The sequence below is a fragment of the Micromys minutus genome (assembly GCF_963924665.1).
Source record: "Micromys minutus genome assembly, chromosome: 6".
In the NCBI taxonomy this organism is placed as follows: Eukaryota; Metazoa; Chordata; class Mammalia; order Rodentia; family Muridae; genus Micromys; species Micromys minutus.
In genome coordinates, this window is record NC_137975.1 from 65,526,995 (window position 1) to 65,548,447 (window position 21,453).

Genomic DNA, 21,453 nt, shown 5'->3' on the forward strand with positions numbered 1-21,453 from the left:
CTTACTACAGCCACCAAAAACAACTAAATGTGCCTGGGACATACGCTGTAATAGCTTCTAGTTCATAACTCTACTTGTAACTAAGGAATATGTGTCAGTCAATGCTGGATATGAGCACAGCTTGGCCAGAATTCTTAAGTGCTTAGGCAAATGACTTGGCAGCTAAAAAGGTGTGTCTTGACCTTGTTACATCAGACCTCACTGCTGGTACCACATTTTCAGTGGTACTGCCTCTTCCCCATGAACTTATTTATCTCTGAGAATTGCTTCAGCCCAGGCTCACCTCAGATTTGACCCAGTACTGGGATTATAACCACAATGCCGTGCTTGGCCCCATGTGCTTTAATATTACCAGGTCTTTAGTTTCATGTTGTGAACATGAACTTTTCCTATGTTTAACGCATTAAGAACAGTTTTGTTAGCGGAGGAAGTAAGGGGGACACGTGATCCACAGACGCTGCATCTGTGTTCCAGCAAGTGTTGACAGCATTGAAGAGCGATAGTCTCTTTACGTCTGACATGAATGCTGACGACTTTATTGTAAACGTGGATTATAGCTTGTTTATTACTGTAAGAAAACAGACACAGCATTAACCAGCTGTGCGCATGTGCTACAAAACGAGTGCATCCGAACAATCTTAATGATGCTGTGCTTTCCAGTGAGCCTTGCCTCGGCTGCTGGAGACAAGGACACAGGAGCTGTGGGCACTGGCCGCAACAGGCAAACTACTGCAGGTATGGTGACAGATAAACGCATATACTGCTACTGTAAACTACTTACTGATTTGGGCAATTTGTGTAGAAAACACAAAACAATTTTAAATGACTTGCAACCCAGATGCTTACTCGAAGGCAAAGATGTGGTACGGGGTTTTGCAAGGTGTGCTCTACACAGTGAAAACCAGTCACAACCCATTTGAAACTTGGGCTCCACCCTGTTAAGGTCCCAGATAGGTTTTTTTCTCAAACTCTAGGACACGGCAGGAGAAATGTGGGAGTGAGAGAGATTGTCTGTGGCTCTGTGACTGCTAGTACCAGACAATGCATTTTGTGAGAAGCTATAGCCTCCAGGAAAGCCACATTGGTTCCAGAGTTTTCCCATGCGACCATTGTCTGGAGCTCTCTCTGGCTGAAACAGGGATGCTGCTATCACATAGGCAGAGTGCACTTTTTCATTCACATGGCTTTCAACAGACAGAATACTAGTTAAAAATAACAGGCGGCGAGCACCGTGTCAGTCTCATACAAATTACAGGCATGTTTTACAGAAAATCTGTCAGGAGTCCACAGTCCTTTAGAGCTTAAAGGCCAGAAATATTTATTAATACTCTGTTGGGACCTCTTGGCTTGTCATTGACTATAGCGAGCACTGGCTGAGTCGGGGAAGGCGCATTCCTTCCATCCTACTGAGGTAGTGAGTATTCAGTTACACCGGGCTGAAGAAAACTACAGAATGACGACATCGTGACAGTATCCACTGGTTACTGGAGTGTTTATAGTAGTGACAGTAGTGCTTTCAGATGAAGAAGCACCAGACTCAGGACAAAGTCTGAGGAACTACTACTGCTCTGAGCCCACTGCGTACACACCTGGGAACTCTGCTTCCTCTTAACTTGGAACACTGGCGTGGCAGTTAAAGGAGCCCCAACGCTGTGGCACTCACGAAAGTGACCTTCAGAGGTAAGGTTTGTGGAAACTTTTCCAAAAGCTTTAAACTATTAGACCACGTTTTAAAGTGAATTATGCATGAAAGTCTGTGCAAACTACAACATACATTACAATCAAGGAAAAACCTAGTATACTTTAAGCATTAATTAGTATTTAAGTTATATAAAATACATCTTTATAAAAAGTACAGAATCTCTTTTAAAAGTTTAAATTATACTCACTGAAATAGCCAGGCTCTCTGCTAGTACTAAAGGGTTTATTGCTTATCCCTATGGAGCCATGAGAAAGCTATAGCAAAAAATAAAAGTTCTGTTTCATCAGGAAAACTGCCTTAAAAATCTCAGCTGTCATCAGTCTGTCTGGCTGAAGGTTTGCAGTAGAGGACTCTTCCATCGGACTGTGTCAGCTGGTATGCTACCCTTGGCTTGCTTTGTCTGCATCCAAAGTGGAGTCTTGCTGCAAAGTTCCTGCTTGTGCCAGAAAGCTGTTGTTTTGTTGTTCCCAATCATAGTAGTCTGGAGAAAAACTTTAAACAAAACCAGTTCAGTGTATTGCACATATGTAGCGTGTGAATTTTTGCAATAGACCTGAGTTTCTCAGGCTGGTGTCTTGCCTGTTTTCCACCAAACAGCTATGCACAGTGCTGGCAGCCTGAATTCAAGTCTACTGAACCCTACAGAGTTAGTAATGTAAACTACAGAACCTAACACTAGCCACTGTAGAGAACATAGGTTTAGCCCCCTCCCCCCAAAAGTGTCTAATCTACCCAAAAAGGTAGGATTATGTGTTTTGGATAACATCATATGAAGGACAGGGGCATCGGCAATTGTCTTTGTTGGGCTGTTATAAAAGTCCTCAAGGGCAATGTCTAAAATGCCATAGAAAAGGATCTTTAACATCTGCTGCTCTGTTCTTTCCCCCTAATTGCTACCTTGTCTTGTTCATCTGATCGGGGGTCTCTCCTCCCTCCTCACTGACACAGCAGTGTGTTCTGTCTCAGTTCTGTATCCCAAACCAAGGTCCTTTCGGAGCACTTCCCACATTTCCAAGGACTTTCACTGTCACACAGAGCAAAGCAAGCACAACTTTCTGAGCCCTGGGTAGATCAGGTGCATAAGGAGAGGAGGCACGTGCTTCTCTTCCTCTGAATCTAGCTGCAGGTACAGCTTGTTTACTGTCTTGAGCATACACATCGTTCCGAGTGCCCACCCCAAAAATGACTAAGCCCAGTCTGCAAGTGAATTTTCAAGAAAGGAGGCAGTTCCCATGTGCTCTGGCACTGAGGTATGACCCAGGGCCAGCCCTGCTGTTTACCTAGTAAAGGGACTCCCACAGATCTTGCACCACGAGACTTCAATTATACCGACCTCATAGGACTGTAGCAAACAACGGACGGCACTTGTGGGTATCTTAGTGAATAGTTAAGGATGACAAGTTCTTATGTAACTGTTCATAGTAAATAACTAGTTAAGAATGACAAATTCTTATATAATTGTTCATATTCTCTAGCTTTAAAAGAGGATCCTGGGTGATTTGAGCATCAAATGCTCTCTCTGGCAGGCTCGGAAAGGCCCTATCAGTAAAGGTTGATTTCTTTTAAAACCAGTGCGGCTATTAAGCATTCCATGGAATAGTGAGTGGGAAAAATGCTGGGGGAGGAATCTCTAAGATCTCATTATCTTTTCACATCTGGCTACTTCCCATGGTCAGCCTAACCCTGCAGGACAGCTGTGAAATAGTAGTTTTCCACTACCATCTGTCCCAGTGTCCCAGTGAGCTCCAGCAGGAGCTGGCTCTTACCTTCCCTGAAGTCCCTGAGGGGCAATGTTCCAGGCAAGATCGTCATCACTGTCATATCTTCGGGGGTTGTCAAAGAAGTAAGATCTGGGACTGAATCCATGGCTGGGAACCATCCCAGGATTGGTCTAGAAGAAGATGTTACCATGTTAGCATCCATGCAGACAGCTGCCTGCTAGCATGAGGAAGGAGTGCTAGCATTAGCTGGAGTGTTGGTGTGTGTGTGTATACATGTATCCTCATGTATCCCAGGCTAGTCTCAAGCTGAGTGTTTTTATTTTCCTCTACCTCTTGAGCTACAGCCCCCAAAGTACAGCATGGGGGAGGGAAGAGCTGCTCTCCTTGAGGAGCTATAGTTCTTTTTAAAAAGGACATCAGTAGGAAAGAGCAGATAAACAAAAATATGCCTTTATAAAGGCCACAGTGAACTCAAAATATTATGAACATAGTTAATAATGCTAATAAATCCATAGCTCTTACTTCCAGTGATTGATATGTCCTAGCACCTGGGAGGCCAAGGCCAGAGGTTTTAGCTCAAGGTCAGCTGTGCCCAGCAGTTCCTTAGGCTAAAGCAGATGCCCATGTAGAGACACGCCTGTTTACACAGACTCTCAGGGGCAGTTTCTTACCTCAGGACCCTCCCTCAACTGAATTCTCAAAAGTGCAAGCATACTTTGTTGGAGTCCTTCCTGGCAGGAAAGGCATAGGTGGATGGGCAGGGCTTCCTCTCCCATCACCCTGCTTTGATTCCTGTACCTGGCTTAGCGGTGCCCACCAGAGACAAGTGGGGAAAAGAGCAGCAAGCTGCTGTTATCTGGGTATGGACTGGGGTATGTCTGTCTGTGGGCATCCTTCTGTGCCCTCCGGAGTATATACGTCAGGAAGGCAAAGCTGTAGCCTGGCTTCCAGGGGACTCTGAACTTGACTTGGTTAAGCAGATGTGGGTGGCTTTAGCATGGTCACCACGATGCCACTGTACTACTCTCCTACTCACCGATGAGTGGTTGTCACTCTGGGGATAAAGTGAGTCTTTTTACTGGTACTTTCAGACACACGGTATCATGTTTCTCAGGCTGGCCTTGAACTCATTACATAGACAATGGTGACCAAACCTCTCTGATTTACTTGCTTCTATCTCCCCAGGGCTTCATACATGTTAGGCAAACACACTACCAAATGCCGTATCTCCAGCCCTCTTATTTTCTGCTGAAAGAACAGTGTATGTGTTTGGAGGACTGTGAATACTGTCCCCGGGCCATGAGATGTAATTAACTTTCATTTCTCTTGTAAAATAAATCCCCATTTTTCTTTGAGAGAATTAAGGGAAAAGCTTCTCCTGGAGGAATCCTGGATGACCTACCCCACAGAGATGCGGGGAGGTGCACATCCTACTCGACAGTTTCAGGGGGATTAGGGACACCAGCAAACAGACAAGGGGATACTTACAAGATCCTTCGTAGGATTCCTGACTCGGAAGAAATAAACCACCAAGGTGGTGGGTAAGAGCTCCCACACGAAAAGCACCACGCCAAACACTATGTAGCCAGCATCACCCAGCTGGCTCTTGAGATCGGCCTGTTCCAGGGAAAGGAAAATGAAGTCATGAGCCCTCATGTGTTGCAGGGCAGCAAGAAACACTCCCCTTAAAGCTTGCACTCTGAAACTTGGTCGCAGTGGTGGGTCAGGCCTTGGAGGACTGTAGAAACCATTTTGGATGATGATTTACAACTGGCAATTCATTTACTTTTGTGGCTCGGGAATGAACCTGGAGCCCACATCTCAGCCCCGACTCCTAAAGGAGAGAAGCTTGTCTGTCCAGAGTCATCCTAACCTTAGCCACACTCTATTCTCCACTCATGAGAGCTGACCATAGGCAGCTTATCCAAGTCCTCTGAGCAAGGCTATGGAGGGACGGTCCCAGGATAGAGGGGAACCAATCGTGGCAGCTTCTCAGCCCATTACCAGGAAGAGAGCAGTACTGAGCTTCGGTCCGGTCCTCTAACATATCACGCTGAAAGCACAGACCAAATGTTTGTCCCCAGAGTGATGATACTCAAGTCTCCTAGTTCAGCCCTGTATGGTCTCCCTTTCACTGAGAAGGTACTTGAAGCCACTGAAAATGTGCATCGCAAAAATATCACACCCCAAGCATAGAGCTTTTAAGTTCTTGGTTGGAAGAAAATTGGAATTTGTTAAAAGCAAGTCTGCTGATTGATGGAACTTCAGTTTGGAAAGATAAAGGCCAAGCGTGTGGCAGTGATGGTGTGAACTCACACACACCAGTGCTAGTGCCTGTCCTAGTGCACGAAGAACAGCTCCACAGGCAGTCACTGCTTAAGGTCTAGAAATCCCACATCCGGTTTTCCTCAAACAGCACATGTACCTGAGCATCCTCACCCAGCTTCCTTCCAGCCGTACCTGTAGGACAGGCTTCACCAGCATTGCTAGGTTACAGCCATAGCTTTGTCTTTTCCAGGGATAATGTGCATTTGAGATTTAGCTCACTGTGGTCATTTAACTTAGATACTTGGGCATTTGCTGGTTTTAGATGACACAAAGGAGTGTTTACAAAACAATGCAATAGAGGCCTAGTCGAGGAGTTCACTTCCCCTCACACTGGTTATCTGTCTCTACACCTCCCTGGGCAGGAGAGATGCCCGCTTACTTTTGCACAACAGCAGAAACAGAGTTTGGCCTTCCAGCAGGCATTCACTGTATCCTACTAACCTGGTCCCCACTGAGGCAGCATCTTGCCACATTCCACTGATCTGGTCCCCACTGTGGTAGCTCACTCCATCCCACTAATCTGGCCCCAGTGCAGCACCTTGTGTCCCACTGACCTGGTCTGATACATTGTACCAGTCATAATCAAAGGAGTGGACATTCTTGATCTGAGAAAATGACAAGATGAACAGGTTGTAGCAGGCCCGAGAGGTGTAGAGCAAGATGACAGTGACACCAATGGCAGTCACCTGACACACCGATGAGCCCTGGAAGACAGCCAACAGGAATGGACCATTGTTGGTGTACCCACTGCAGGTACACTAGCCGCCTCCCTCCGTGTGTGTGTGTGTGTGTGTGTGTGTGTGTGTGTGTGTGTGTCTCTACCTGGAGCTTGCTGACCCTCCGTCTCCTGCTGAGCACCGGGATTACAAGTACATGCTGTTGCGCTCAGCTCTTAACGTAGTTTCTGGGGGAATCGGACCCAGGTTCTTATGTCCGCACTCTATTGACTGAGCTTTAAGAATCAGAATATTAAAAAGCTCATCAGATCTCTTAAGTCCCACTATTCAGTAACAAGATCCTGGCTGACTAGCATATACCAGGCTAGGCCGGGTCAGGAGGCATATAACCTCATTCAAAGTGTAGAAGAACCTTTTAGACTGGAAACACTGAAGTCATGCTTGCCCCCTGGGATGAGGTCACTTGAGTATCTGCAACTTTGAGTATCTGCCTCTTTGTAAAATGTATCCATTCCTGTAGTCAGTTAAAGGAGCCCTGTCTAGTTCACAGGAGCAAAGGAAAGCAAAGCTGACGTGTATCCTGCATTGAGGAGTCATTAACTAAATCAGAGCATCATTCATTTTGGTCACAGGGGTCATCTAAGTACATCTGACAATCTATGATGTAATCCTTCCTTTTAAAAACTGCAGGTCTCTTAAAATTTTTACACAACTCATGTATAAGAGATAAGATAATGAACTTTATGGCAAAAATCAAAGGTAAAATTCATCAAGATTTACAAGTGAAACTGGCTCGACTACTGTGTAGGATTTTCATGAGTTCAGCTGAATCACAGGGTGTTCTGTGAGGGCTTGAGGCAGAAAGTTTCATCTACTAATTACTTCTATAAGACACAACTTGATTGGAACCCAGCTGCTCTGCAATTCTTAGGCCAAAGGCAAACTAAGGCCAGAAGGAGAGCTTTCCCCAGAGGAAAGCTAGAGCACATCTGTCCCAGGGTGCACAAGCTCTGCAGACACAGGAGCACCGACACTGGCAAAACCCTTTAAAGCCTTCACAACTGGCAAGGCCGGGCAAGAGGAATGAGGAGGGGAGGGACGGAGGTGGGCACAAGACTGCTTCTTACATACCCACCTACCCCATTCTTATGCACCTAAGCGTTCCAGGGCTTAGGTAGGGAACCTGTAGGGAGATTCAAGGATCTGGCTGAAGCATTTTGGGACCACAGGGTACCTGTATATTTGCCCATCTCATAAGCCTGGAATAAGACAGTGTGGAGGTCAGGCTGTGAGGTGTAGTGGTAGTTAAGAGACAAGAGCTGCCTCCTTGTTTAAGTCTGACTCCAGCTTGCAGCAAGTGCCGGGAACATTCCCACAGCCAGGGAGAGGCTGGTAAGGGCAGAGCCTGAATCTGAGTCATCAAGGAGTTACAACAAAGTTGTTAGTGTTGAACCCCAGCTCTTGACAGCTCACGTTCACTTCAGCTCTGTATTTATGAGCACTGACCTAGGACAAGTTTCTTGATATCTCTCTCTGCCTTGATTTCCTTGACCATTAAATTGGGACTTAATACTAACCTACCCCATTGAAATGGGAGGCTGACATCAGCTCATGCACTAAAAATGAAGTAACACTTTCTGAGAGCTGTTAAATCCATAATCCCAGCTGAAACAGGTCCAGCTTAGGTAACAGTGAGTTCAAAGCCAGCCCAGGCAACTTACAAAGACTTTGTCTCCAAATCATTTTTAAAAAGGGGTGGGGGAAGGGGATCTGGAGAGATAACTCAGCAGTTAAGATGTCTAACTGCACTCTTCCAGAGGTCCTGAGTTCAATACCCAGCAACCACATGGTGGCTCACAACCATCTGTAATGGGATCTGATGCCCTCTTCTGGTGTGTCTGAAGACAGCTACAGTGTATTCATAAACATTAAATAAATGATATTTTTAAAATGTGTGGGGCTGTAACTCTGTGGTAGATGTTTGCCAAACACACATGGGCCCATGGGTTTGATATCTAACACCCCAAAAATAAGTTAACAGTTAAACAATCATAGTTCTAAACCAGATTGAGTTTTCCCAGAGATTCTACACACCCTGTATTATGCTAAACCACCTGGAAACAAAAGTTCACAACGTTGAGTGAACCAGAGTGAGCAAGATCTGTCGTGTACAATGTGTAAACCAGGAAGCCATTTTCAGAATCAGGAACCTCGATCGCATTCCCACCTCTACCTTTGATTCCAAGTAGATGTTGGCCAGGGACATCTTGGAGATTTTGTAGAGGCAGATGGAGAGAGAGATGGCACAAAGCACAAAAAGTGTGTCGTTGATGGCCACTCTCACAGAGACGATAACCTTCCTGTCCCAGTCCCCCGTCTTCACCAGCACAGCGCAGGTCAGATTCACCAACAGGAAAACGAGGCTGATGAAAAGTGAGACCAGGTAGAGGGGTAACCTGGGGAAGACGAGAGACATGCCTCAGGGTCAGTCACTTCATATTAGCTACACATTCTGGGTCAGTCTAGAAAGAAGCTGAGACGTTGGGCTAACTGTTGAGGCAGGAGCATGGCTCTTGGCTAATAGACATTCTCAGCTTTAAAATGACCATTTTCTGGGCCCCCTTGCCTTAGGATCCTTCATAGACTCTCACCTCTAAGGGTGGCAAGGACTGTTTCAGGTCTTGCCTGTTGGCTGGCTTGCCTGAGCATCCTGTCAAAATTGCCTGAGCTTAAGAATGAGAACATGCTTAGGGTCAGAGAACTCCAGGAGGCGTACAGAAAGCTCTACCCCATCACCCTCAGTATGGGCGAAGGGAACACAGTACAATCATTTTGAGCCTCATCTTCTAAAAATAAAAACTGTGATACCTGCCGTATAAGGTTGTCTCTGAAGATAGATTGCTCTGTCCTCCATTCACACTGTATCTACATCCCAGACTCAACCACGTTATGGTTCCCAGACTCTTGTGTTTGAATGCTTGGCCCATAGGGAGCAGCACTTATTAAGAGGCGTGGCCTTGTTGGAGGAAGTGTGTCCTCCGAAGCACTTGTTGGTGGGCTTTGGGGTCTGCTATGCTCAAGATACATCCAATTTAGCACACAGCCTCCTTCTGCTACCTTTGGATCAAGATGTAGAATTCTCAGCTCCTCCTCCAGCATGTCTACCTGTATGCTGCCACGCTTCCCACCATGATGATAATAGACTAAGCCTCCAAAAAGATTCCAGGCAGACATGGTGCTAGAGAAGGAGAATTCTACATCTTCATCCATAAGTAGCTAACAACTGCCTGTAACTCCAGTCCCAGGGGCTCCAATGTCTGCACACATGAGACATTCATATATAAAATGATGAAAGGTTTCAAATAGCTGGACTGTGAACACAGTGGCAGAACACTTGCTTTGCACAGAGGCCTGGGCCTGAGCTCTAACTGCAAGAAACCTACAATACAATCCTACCACAGCAAGTAATAAATGCTAAATGGATTTAAAACTGACTTTTTAAATGTTATCATTCCTTTGTGGTGCTCAGGATCGAAGCCAGGGCACTGCACACACCCTTCCCTGAGTATTCTAACACACCAACCTACAGAGCCAAAGCTCCAAACTGCTCACTTCACTGGCCATTTCATCTTACACTTTCTCAGAGCTACACATGTGCAAGACACCGGCACGCAGGTGACACAGACTCACAGACACTCGAGGCACCAGCCTCGCGTTCCTTTCCCAGCTCGCCGTGTTCCCGCTGTCTTCTGGCAGACCCGTGTGGTAGACAAAGAAGACTGATTTCCGTGAGGGCTCTACAGATGGCTCAAACCCCCAGGACCCGCATCAAATGGCCATGGCTATACACATGTAACCCCAGTGATGGGCGTGGGGTGTGACTGGCCACGCCAAGGACCCCAGTGCCTCAGATGCATTAGAATGGCAAAGCCTTCTCTGTGGTCGTTTGAGGCTCATATACTTGGAGGCTTAGTAACCAGGGAGTGGAACTGTTGGAGATCAGAAGGAGCCTTGTTGGAGGAAATATGTTACTAGAGGTGGACTTTGAGCTTTCAGAAGCCCATGCCAGGCCTAGTGTCTGTCTGACTGCTGCCTGTGGGTCAAGATGCAAAGCTCTCAGCTCCTGCTCCAGTGCCATGCCTGTCTGCTTTCTGCCATGATGATTGTGTATTAACCCTCTGAAACTACAAGCAAACCCCCAACTAAATGCTTCCTTTTATAAGTTGCCTTAGTCTTGGTATCTCCACATAGCACTAGAACAGTAACTGAGACTCTGGGTAAGACTCGGGGAAATGGCAGATGTGTGCAGAATCTGTTCACAGTACCTTCTTCCTGGAAGCTTGAGACTGTGGCCCGACAGAGACATCCCTATTGAAACTAGTCAAGCCCCCTCCTTATTCAGCAGTATAATGGTCTACCTCCTTGTTCAGTATACAATAAACTAATTATATGTATAGAACACGCTGGGTTCGTAGGCTACTGCCAAGTCTCCATCAGAGCACAAAGGCCTGGCAAGGTTTTTTAAATCTGTGGTTTCCTCGTGTCAATCGTTACGTCAGATCCAATAGCAGCGCAGGGGCTTGGCAGGAGCAACCGTTTCCAGATGCCCTCTGCTATAGGCCTCGGAACACAGCATCAGCTGCACAGGCTTCAGAAAGCGGTCACTGGGGAAATGGCCTCATTTCTAAGATGGGGTTGAAGTGGTGCATGTTGCAGGGATGAACTGGCATTGCACACCAAAGGGCACAGTTGGGGGCCAGAAGAGGCAAAAGAGAAAGAGAGGGGGTTTTAGAGGGCTGTGTGATTGGGACCAAGACCCTACAATGCCCTGGAGCTCCCCGGGAGGGCACAGGGTGCAATCCCTCCTGCCCCAGTGCCGCTGTCATAAGTCCTTGCCGAAACCTGGATGTGCTCAGGCGATGGTTCTGACACTCAGCCTGTGTAGCCGGTTCATGCTCTACCCCTCATCTGTCTCAACTGCCCTCTGTGCCAGTGTGGTGAAAACAAAGGGTACCACCGGGCACCATAGAACAGTAAGGAGCATCATGAAGCACCACCACACATCTCAGAGCACTGCATGGAGTACCACCAAACATCTCAGAGCACCACATGGAGCACCACCACACATCCCAGAAGCACCACCTCAGAGCACCACACAGAGCACCACCACACATCTCAGAGCACCACATGGAGCACCACCACATATCCCAGAGCACCACATGGAGCACCACCACACATCTCAGAACACCACATGGAGCACCACCACACATCCCAGAAGCACCGCCTCAGAGCACCACACAGAGCACCACCACACATCCCAGAGCACCACATGGAGCACCACCACACATCCCAGAGCACCACATGGAGCACCACCACACATCCCAGAGCACCACATGGAGCACCACCACACATCCCAGAGCACCACACGGAGCACCACCACACATCCCAGAGCACCACATGGAGCACCACCACACATCCCAGAGCACCACATGGAGCACCACCACACATCCCAGAGCACCACATGGAGCACCACCACACATCTCAGAGCACCACATGGAGCACCACCACACATCCCAGAGCACCACCTCAGAGCACCACACAGAGCACCACCACACATCTCAGAGAACCACATGGAGCACCACCACACATCTCAGAGCACCACATGGAGCACCACCACACATCCCAGAGCACCACACAGAGCACCACCATACATCTCAGAGCACCACATGGAGCACCACCACACATCCCAGAGCACCACCTCAGAGCACCACACAGAGCACCACCACACATCTCAGAGAACCACATGGAGCACCACCACACATCTCAGAGCACCACATGGAGCACCACCACACATCCCAGAGCACCACACAGAGCACCACCATACATCTCAGAGCACCACATGGAGCACCACCACACATCCCAGAGCACCACCTCAGAGCACCACACAGAGCACCACCACACATCTCAGAGAACCACATGGAGCACCACCACACATCTCAGAGCACCACATGGAGCACCACCACACATCCCAGAGCACCACACAGAGCACCACCATACATCTCAGAGCACCACATGGAGCACCACCACACATCCCAGAGCACCACCTCAGAGCACCACACAGAGCACCACCACACATCTCAGAGAACCACATGGAGCACCACCACACATCTCAGAGCACCACATGGAGCACCACCACACATCTCAGAGCACCACATGGAGCACCACCACCATCCATTAGCACAGAACACCCTGGTACCTCATCCAGCATGAACCATAGCACTTGCTGCCAGCTGTGCTGGGTCCCTGCACCCTACTTTCTATCTGGTTGCCACCGCAAGACCAACAAAACCTTCATTTCCCCTCTTCCCTGCCACCCACCTTCTGACCCTGGCCCATGAGAAGAGAGTATGGAATGCAGGTTAGAACCACAGTCCTCCACTCAGGTCTTTACACGTGACCTGTGACCTTCCTTTCCTAAACAAAGCCTGTTCTCTGAACCTCCAGGATCCTCCTGTCTTTAAAGTTAGAATGTGGGGCTGTGGGAATGGCTCAGCAAGTAAGAGTGCTTACTGTTCTATCTCGAGGAAGTGAGAAGCCAGGTGTGGCTGCACTTGGGGGCGGGGAGCAGAGACAACAGGGTTTCTGGGGCTGGCCAATTGCAAACCTAGCTCAAATTCAGTGAATCCTGAAAAAGGCAGAGACTGGCAGACACCTGACAGCCTCTTCGGGCCCCCACATGAGTATTTGGAGTGGGCATACCCCAAATTCATGATGCACATTTCCAATCTAGCACTGGGGAGATAGAAGCAGGAGGATCAGGAGTTCAAGGTCATTCTCTACTACCTAAGGAGTTTAAGGACAGCCTGGGCTGAAACACTAGCTCAATCCCCACCCCCACCACGCTAAAACAGAAAAGGAAAAAAGGTCAGAACACAAACGTTCGGATGCTGTGTCTGGAAGAAGCAGAACCTCGACGGCATTCATCACTGCGGGTCCTGGGAAGCGGAGGAGCTCAGGAGGCAGCTTCAGGAATTCTCATTCTTCCCGTGTGTCCACAGGTTGGGCATCACCAATCCAGACACCGAAAAGGTCACAGGATCAGTAGATGAATGGGAAGACTAGCTGGTTTGTCACATGACAGCTTTTCACAAGGACTCAACGGACTGTGTGCCCCTCATCCAAAACGCTTGTGACTATGCAAAGCCCTGGTTTAATCCCAAGTACAATTAATTAATTATAAAAATCGGGTTGTTTTAAAAAGCTGGGAATGTAACATTAGAATGAGACATCTTGGGAGCTGACCCCAAGTGTAAAGAACAAACAAATCACTTATGTTTTATACACATACTCAGGGCATTTGCATTTTGAGATGCTCTGCCTCCCGGCTCCAACATCCCAGCACCTGAGTGGACTCTGACTCCAGCTTCATCTCTACAGTGTGACGGGAACACATGCTGACAGAATACACAGCGGTGGCCACAAACTGCAGAGCAGTCAGTGGTGGGCATGCATTCTCAATCCATACACAATTTTCTCAACTTGTATGCTGGATACAGACTACCGGTAAAAGCCATCTCTTCTGGGGGCTGAAGAGAAGGCTCTGTGGTTAAGAAAGTGTATTGTTCATCCAAGACCCGAGTTCAATCCCTAGCAAGCCTCGCAAGCGGCTTACAACTTCAGCTCCAGAGGATTCAACACCTCAAACCTCCTCAGGTATCCTCATAAATATGCATACACTGACACACACACACACACACACACACACACTCATGATTAAAGGCATTTAAATAAATTAAGAGTAATACTCTTAGAATGTTGAATAAAAACTGGCTGAGCTTCCAGGATGCCAAAGATACCAAAATCTAAGGATGCCTGGACAACCCTTACCAAAAGTGGTTGATTCGCTTAGACTTTACGCATATTCTCCTGCATAACCTGAATCAAGTCCATGGCATGCATGATACCCAATATAATATAAATGCTATATCAATAACTGACAAGATTTTTTTCTGAGGGGTTATTTTGGCATTTTGTGTGTATGTGCAGTGTGTGTGTGTATGTGCAGTGTGTGTGTGTGTGGGTGGGTGGGGGGTTCATGTGCCATAGCACACAGGTAGAAATCAGAGGACAACTTACAGCAGTTACTTCTCCACCATATAGGTCTTGGGGATAGAACTCAGGTCATCACGATTAACAGCAAACACCTTCACCCACTGAGCCATCTCGCCAGCCCATTTCTTGGTAGTTTTGAACCATCGATGGCTAATTCAAGGATGAGGAAGGCTGATTGTATTTAAATGGTGGAGAGATTTGGGACAAGCTCACAAAACATAAAGAATGCCTTGTGCCCCAGCCCTCCCTTAGGCCTTTCCTTACTATGTCCCTATAGCCAAACCTGACTATTCCTGCTTGCCTTTTAATTAAATGAGGGTCTCATTACCCCAAATTAGCTCAAAATTCACTACATAGCACAGAGAGGCCTCAAATGCAAGATCCTGCCTCAGCACCCAAGGACTGAGGTGACAGGTGTGCGCCATCATACCTGACCCAAACCTGGCCATTCTAAGCTTTGGAGAACAACTGATTTCCCTGACAACACAGGAGGAGCATACACTGTCACCATTCCCATAAACCAGGCATGTCATTCAAGGTCCCTCCAGACCATGTCACTCTCCTAGGCACCTGGAACAAACCAGAACAGCCTCAAACCTGGTATCTGGCTGAGCTGACTTGGGATTTCTGGTCCCTCTGCCTCCTCCTCCAGAGTCCAGAGATCACAGTGTGCACCACATCTCATTTTTACGTGCCACGGATTGAACGCAAGGCTTTGTGCATGCTAGTGAGCACTCTACCAAAAGCCACATTATTTTAGATGAGTGTTTGAAGCAAGTGTGATTGTGCATACGTGCAAAGCCAGCAAGCAGGAGGCTGAGGGAGGTGGTTAGTGTGCAAAGCAAACCTGGAGGAAAGGTGTGTGTGTGTGTGTGTGTGTGTGTGTGTGTGCTGTTCCAGAGACCCCCTGCAAATCCTATCAATGTACAAGCTCTCGTAATCAAGAAAACAACATTCCATTGGGCAAGCAGGTCCCCTGCAGGGATGTCTGGGTGTTTACAGAGAGGTAAGTGTGTAGACATCAGCTGGCAAAACAGGTTCCACATGCAAACACTTCACCTTCTGCCTGAGAAGCGACGTTCTGGGGTACTTACCGGTACTTGAGTAATTCTGGAGAATATTTTGACTTGGCCTTGAAGATCACCTGCAAGACAGAAAAATATGGAAGCTGGGACATAGGGCATAGACAGCCACAAAATGTCACCGTCACTTAACTTAGAGTCCCCCTTCTTTTACAGATACCAGGCACTTTTCCTCAGTGTGAAAGAGTTCTGGGAAGGCTGTGGTAAAGGGGGCACCAGGTACAAGGACTACCTAGGCTACAAAGTGAGTTTGAGGTTGGCTTTAGCAACGTGGCCAAACCTTGTCTCAAAGAGTAAAATGCAGACTGCTTGTTGTAGCTCAGGGGTCAAGTACTTGCCTAACATGTGCAAGGTCTTGGGTTGAATTCCCAGTACTGAAGAAAAGAAACCCAAATCACAAGAGGCCTTGTTAAAATATTCAATTGAAGAAAAGACAGAAACTACATTGTTTTCAAAGGGTGTTTAAAGCAGGCATGGTGGTGTGTGTTCATCATCCCTACACTTAGGAGAGTCAACAATATGAGGCCTACCAAAGCAAGACTTTGAGACACAGACAGACAGACAGACAGACACACACACACACACACACACGTGTTTGATCTTACCATGGAAAATACATCAGGTTGTGCCACAGCTAGGCACTTAAAGTATTTAACTTTGTCTTAACTATCTACAGGTTCCTAAGGCTCTGGTGACTTTGCTGTGAGATTGCCTGCCCTTACCCACAGTGCCTCTAGGAACTGTATTGCCAGTCAGGGCACAACTGAGTGACCCTATCCATTGGGCTTAGCTCCATGCATGAGGCTGTCAGAAAAGAGAAGGCAAAGACCAGCCCTGCCTTCAATGCCTTACAGTCTTGCTGGAGAAAAAGCGCCCAGGTATAGAGAACTATAAAGAAGTTCCTGCCTGTAGCTGGAGAGAGCACAGACCATGGACTCAGCCTCAGACTGGGCTCTGCCCTCAGCATGTGCTGTAGGTGTGACCCAAGTCACACAATGACACATGGAAGAGACTGTGAGTGAACCCAGGGCTCCCGTGAGGTCTCATATCACTCCCAGCCTTGGCTAATGCTATGTCTTTTTTCCCCTTGGGTCCTGCAGAATGATGTCCTCACTCAAGAGAAACAAAACAGCCCAACAGTCCCATTGGCAATATAACCTACCTACCAACTATGCATCTTATAGAAAAAGGAAACAATTTGTTTGCTTCCAACAGCCCCTGGCCCTGCAGCTCTGCCTGCCCACTTTCAGTGAAGGGCACACTGGATGGAGTCAGGCGGGATACAATAGCCCTCGCTGAGAGCCATGGAACTCCTTTCCCAGCCCTGAGAAAGGACAGGCTGCTCAGTTCCAGCACATGAGCCTTGTAAACATTTACCCACTTCAGCTCAACAACCACACCTGTGAGAATTAGCTCTGAGACTGACCCTGTCATGATGTTCCTATAGAACTGGAAACCAATAATAAACATTATTGGAAATACGGTCATGTGAGGGGATACATTTAGAAACATTAGAAAAATATTTAGTTTCCTAAATTGTTTTTGCGTGCACATATATGGGTGGAGATTTGTCATAGCATGCAGATGGAGGCCAAGAAATAACCTTGAGTCTCATGTGGGTCCTGAGGGGTCCTGAGGATCAAACTCAGTCAGGCTTGGCAGCAAACATCTTTACCCAGTAACCTATCTGGCTGGTCCAGAAAATACATGCTCCCTTACAGGAATTCTTGGAGCCTTTAAAAGATTACTATATATAATGTTAATCTTCAAGAGAAACATGCTATACAGCAGTTTTCCAAACTTAAATTTAACTAGTCAGTCTTCCTAATGGCTTCTCAGGAACAGACACAGAGAAACACTGCCCTGTGGTACATTGGGATGTTCATGGCAGCCTGGGAAAGAGAAACCATCTAGTCAGAGAAGAGCCTAGATATATGACCAAGGTATTTGTAAATATATTTTGAGTTTTAGTCTTATTTCTCGGAGCATAGGGCTGGGAGGAAGAACCAGGCCTAACTTTTCTATAGATAGCACATTCTATGTATTAATACATATATAAATATATTTTGAATGTAACCTTTGTCCTCATTAATTAAAAGATACACATCCAAACTTTACACCTGTAAGCTGTAAAATAATAACTCTAAGTTGTCCTGTGCACTCACTCTGTCTGCCTGGCTTCATTAAAGAGTGCTGAAAACGGAAGTGACCTCCTGCTCCTTGGGCCCTCTGACCCTGATGTTCACCTCCGTGAGCCAGCGCTGATTCCTGTTGACTTTGGCATAGACTCAGTTGGGAGCAGAGAAAGTTTCGGGGGAGGCGGGGAGGCAAACATAGATCGACCGACAATAGTTTACGGAGCTTTTGACTGCACAGGCATCCCTGATGGATACAAAGTCAGATATATGAAAGATAAAGGAGGAAAACCCCAGCCAACTAAGAGGTCAGTGAATGAATCCAACAAGGGGTTAGGGAAACCATTCCAATGGGCAGGTCTCTGAGCACAGGCAGCAGGCATCTGGCTGGCCTCAGGCGAGCTCCTGGATAAGCACAAGAGGTATGAAAAGATGTGAGGAGAGAAGAGGAGAGAGGAGATGTAAGGTTTAGGGACGCAGGAGGTGAAGGGAGGTGTGTGATTAACCAGGCACGGGGACATGAAACCAGGCGTGGAGAGACGTGAGGAGCAGGAGGGTCTGAGGACAAGCAGGGAATTCTGAGGAGATCTGAGGGGTGTGGGGAGATGAGAGATGAACAGAGGTACCACAGGAGGGAGTTAGTGGAGGGTCTGTGGACATGAGCTGGGATGAGGGTTTTCAGTGAGACCGAGTCAGAAGCAAAGGGCCTACACTGGCTGTCTAGGCTGGAAGGTGGTGAGAAAGTGACCACTAATGGACACAAGGCCTTCCTTTGGGGTGACAAGTGATTGTGTTGACGGGCGTACGGTTCTGTGAATACAGTGTCCTTTTAAAAGAATCATGTGGGGTATGGATTATTCCTTAGTAAAGCTGGTTTTTTGTTTCTGTTTGTTCCAGAAAAGAGCAAAAGGGAACCAGGAGGAGTCATGGGGCCTCTTCAGCAGTCAGGTCTGGTGAAAGTGTGGGGACCAGGAAGGTTGTCATTTGTGCTGAGAGGTGAGACAGTATAAGCTGTGGTCACTGGGCCTGGCAGTGGGGGAGGGCCTGAAGGGAAATGCACACCCAAAACCACAGGCAGAGGGAAGTGGGAGCCATCACCCTTTAAAAATGTATGCAGGTGACATATTAGACAAAGGTTATTTGAGGGTGTGAGGACTGTGTTAAAATTTTAAGACCAGGAGGTCTGAACAGGGCAGAGTCAGGCACACAGCAAAGGGATGGAGTAGTCAGGCTCTGGCTCTGAGGTGGACTGAATAAGAGTGGCCCCTCAGAAGGAGAAAGAGTCCCAACTGGCCATCTTGTCACTAAAAGAAGCATCCAATACCAGGTCTGGGTTCCACCTCTTGAGTTGTTGGCCAAAGGGACCCGGTGGGAATCTCTTAACCCAGGATGTTACCAAGACTATATATAGTTTGTTATCGGTCACTCTCCACAGTCTGACGGCAAGGCCCCACTGCTGAAGACAACACCTGCAGAACTAATCGAATACGGATATGCCCAGCTGGGACCTGCACAGAGCCTTCATTCCCTGCATTCCAGTGTCTTTGTTACAGGAAGAACCTTTGCACGCCACCCAAAGAGAGCTGGAAACACCAAGCGAGCCACAAACCCCTTATCTACAATGGTGTACTATCGACAAGATATGCTAGGGTAATGGTGGCACAAAGGTTAAGGGGGTAACCAACCAATAACTGACTTGACCTTTAGGGCCCACTCTATGAGATGAAGCCCATACCTAACACTGCCAGGGTGACCACGAACCTGAGACTAGACAACCCAGGGGCCTAAGTCAAAACCAAGTAATACTAATCTAAAGGGGGTGGTGATAAAATGACTCCTGATGACATTCTGCTATATCATAGATCAGTGCCTTGCTCTGCCACCATCAGAGAAGCTTCCTCCTGCAGCAGATGGGAACATATTCAGAGACCCATAGCCGGACATTACAGGGGCGGGGGAGGGGCAGGACCTGGAACACTCAGCCCTAAACAGACCATCAAACCCCTCCCCTCAGAGCTCAGCAACCCATGGAGAGGAGGCAGAAAGAGTATTTTTATGGGATTCCTGAGTGTAGGAATGAGTGGGTCTCTGATTTTCATGTCTTCTCTTGGGCTCTTTTCTTTCTGTTAGTCTGTCTTGTCCAATTGGAGGTGGTATAGTTTTGGTTTTCTCTTACGTTTTATTGTTACATTTTTAAACCATGAATGAATGAATAAACCAGTGAATGGAAACCTAGCCACTGGGGTAAAGGTTACCAACTGGACCGTCACCTCTACCTGCTGGCCGAGGGAAAATCTGTTTTCTCCAATGGAGGGACCCTGGGTATGTCAACCACTCCAGGGCAGGCCTCAGGTTCAGTTTACCACCATATGATGGACTCCGTAGTTATTTTTGTGTGTTTGTGCTTTCATTTTGGTTGGTGTTTTGTTTCGTTTCTTTTTGGGTAATGTTTGATTTTATTTTCTTGGTTTGGGTTTTTTATTTATTTGTTTGTTTGTTGTGTTGAGCTTTTGTTTTTTGACAAAGAATCTACAGTTGGGGCAGGAGAGATGGCTCAGTGGTTAAGAGCACTGACTGCTCTTCCAGAGGTCCTGTGTTCAATTCCCAGCAACCACTTGGTGGTTCACAACCATCTGTCATGGGATCTGATGCCCTCTGCTGGTGTGTCTGAAGACAGCCACAGCATACGCTTAAAGAACAAATAAATTTTAAAACAAAACAAATCTACAGTTGGGTGGGTAGGGATGGGGAAAGGATCTGAAAGGACTTGAGAAAGAGAATATAATCAATATAAAGTCAAATTGTTTTAAATAATAAAAACATAACAAATTATTTTTTAAAAAAAGAGTGGACCCCATAAACTCAAATACTTGAATGCTTAGTCACCAGGGAGTGATTCTGAACGAATTACGAGGTGTGGCCTTATTAGAAGAATGTCACTGGAGAGTCAGTCTCTCTCTCTCTCTCTCTCTCTCCTCTCTCTCTCTCTCTCCCCCCCCCCTCTCTCTCTCTCTCTCTACCCCTCTCTCTCCCCCTCCCTCTCTCTCTCCCCCTCTCTCCCTCTGTCTCTCCCCCTCCCTCTCTCCCCCTCCCTCTCTCCCCTGCCTGTGAGCAGTAAGTGCTCTAAGCTACCTTCTCCAGCACCATGCCTGCCTGTGTGCATCACGCTCCCTGCCATGACAATGGACTAAACCTCTGGAACTGGTAAGCCAACCTCCAAATAAATGCTTTCTTTTATAAGAGCTGCCTTGGTCATGTGTTTCTTCACAGCAATAGAACAGTGACTAAGACAGGCAAGGCTCCCAGAGACCTGATCAGGAAATGGGCATTTCCTCTTTCTTCTCCCAACCCTGCGGCCAGGGCTTTTGGGGGATCCCCCACAGTGGGAAATAAAGGGAACAGAAGTGACCTGAAGGAGGAAGAGGACACACCAGTCTCATCAGAGACTCCATAGGCCTGTCACCTCTGGCCTCTTTCATGACAGAAGCAAAGGGGCTGTGTGTGTGTGTGTGTGTGTGTGTGTGTGTGTGTGTGTGTGTGTGTGTGTTTGTGCGTGTGTGAGTGAAGGCACAGTTTCTCATGGTAGCCCTGGCTGTCCTAAACTTGCTCTGTAAACCAGGCTGGCCTTGAACTCAGAGATCCGCCTGCCTCTGCCTACCATGTGCTGGGATTAAAACCATGTTCCTCCACCACCCA

The 21,453-nt window shown here is 47.4% G+C and overlaps 1 protein-coding gene across 1 annotated transcript in view; it reads right to left on the reverse strand.

The window, feature by feature from the left end:
* Nucleotides 1–554: 554 nt before the first annotated feature.
* The window catches only part of GPR137B (G protein-coupled receptor 137B), a 31,692-nt gene continuing 10,793 nt past the window's right edge, over nucleotides 555–21,453 (reverse strand). Inside the window, exons 2-7 of the mRNA XM_080917594.1 lie at nucleotides 15,635–15,684; nucleotides 8,662–8,884; nucleotides 6,306–6,455; nucleotides 4,912–5,040; nucleotides 3,469–3,593; nucleotides 555–2,194 (exon numbers count right to left, since the gene is read on the reverse strand). Of these exons, the coding sequence (XP_080773720.1) occupies nucleotides 2,083–2,194; nucleotides 3,469–3,593; nucleotides 4,912–5,040; nucleotides 6,306–6,455; nucleotides 8,662–8,884; nucleotides 15,635–15,684 (789 nt within the window). The 3' untranslated portion in view covers nucleotides 555–2,082. The remainder of the gene's footprint in view (nucleotides 2,195–3,468; nucleotides 3,594–4,911; nucleotides 5,041–6,305; nucleotides 6,456–8,661; nucleotides 8,885–15,634; nucleotides 15,685–21,453) is intronic.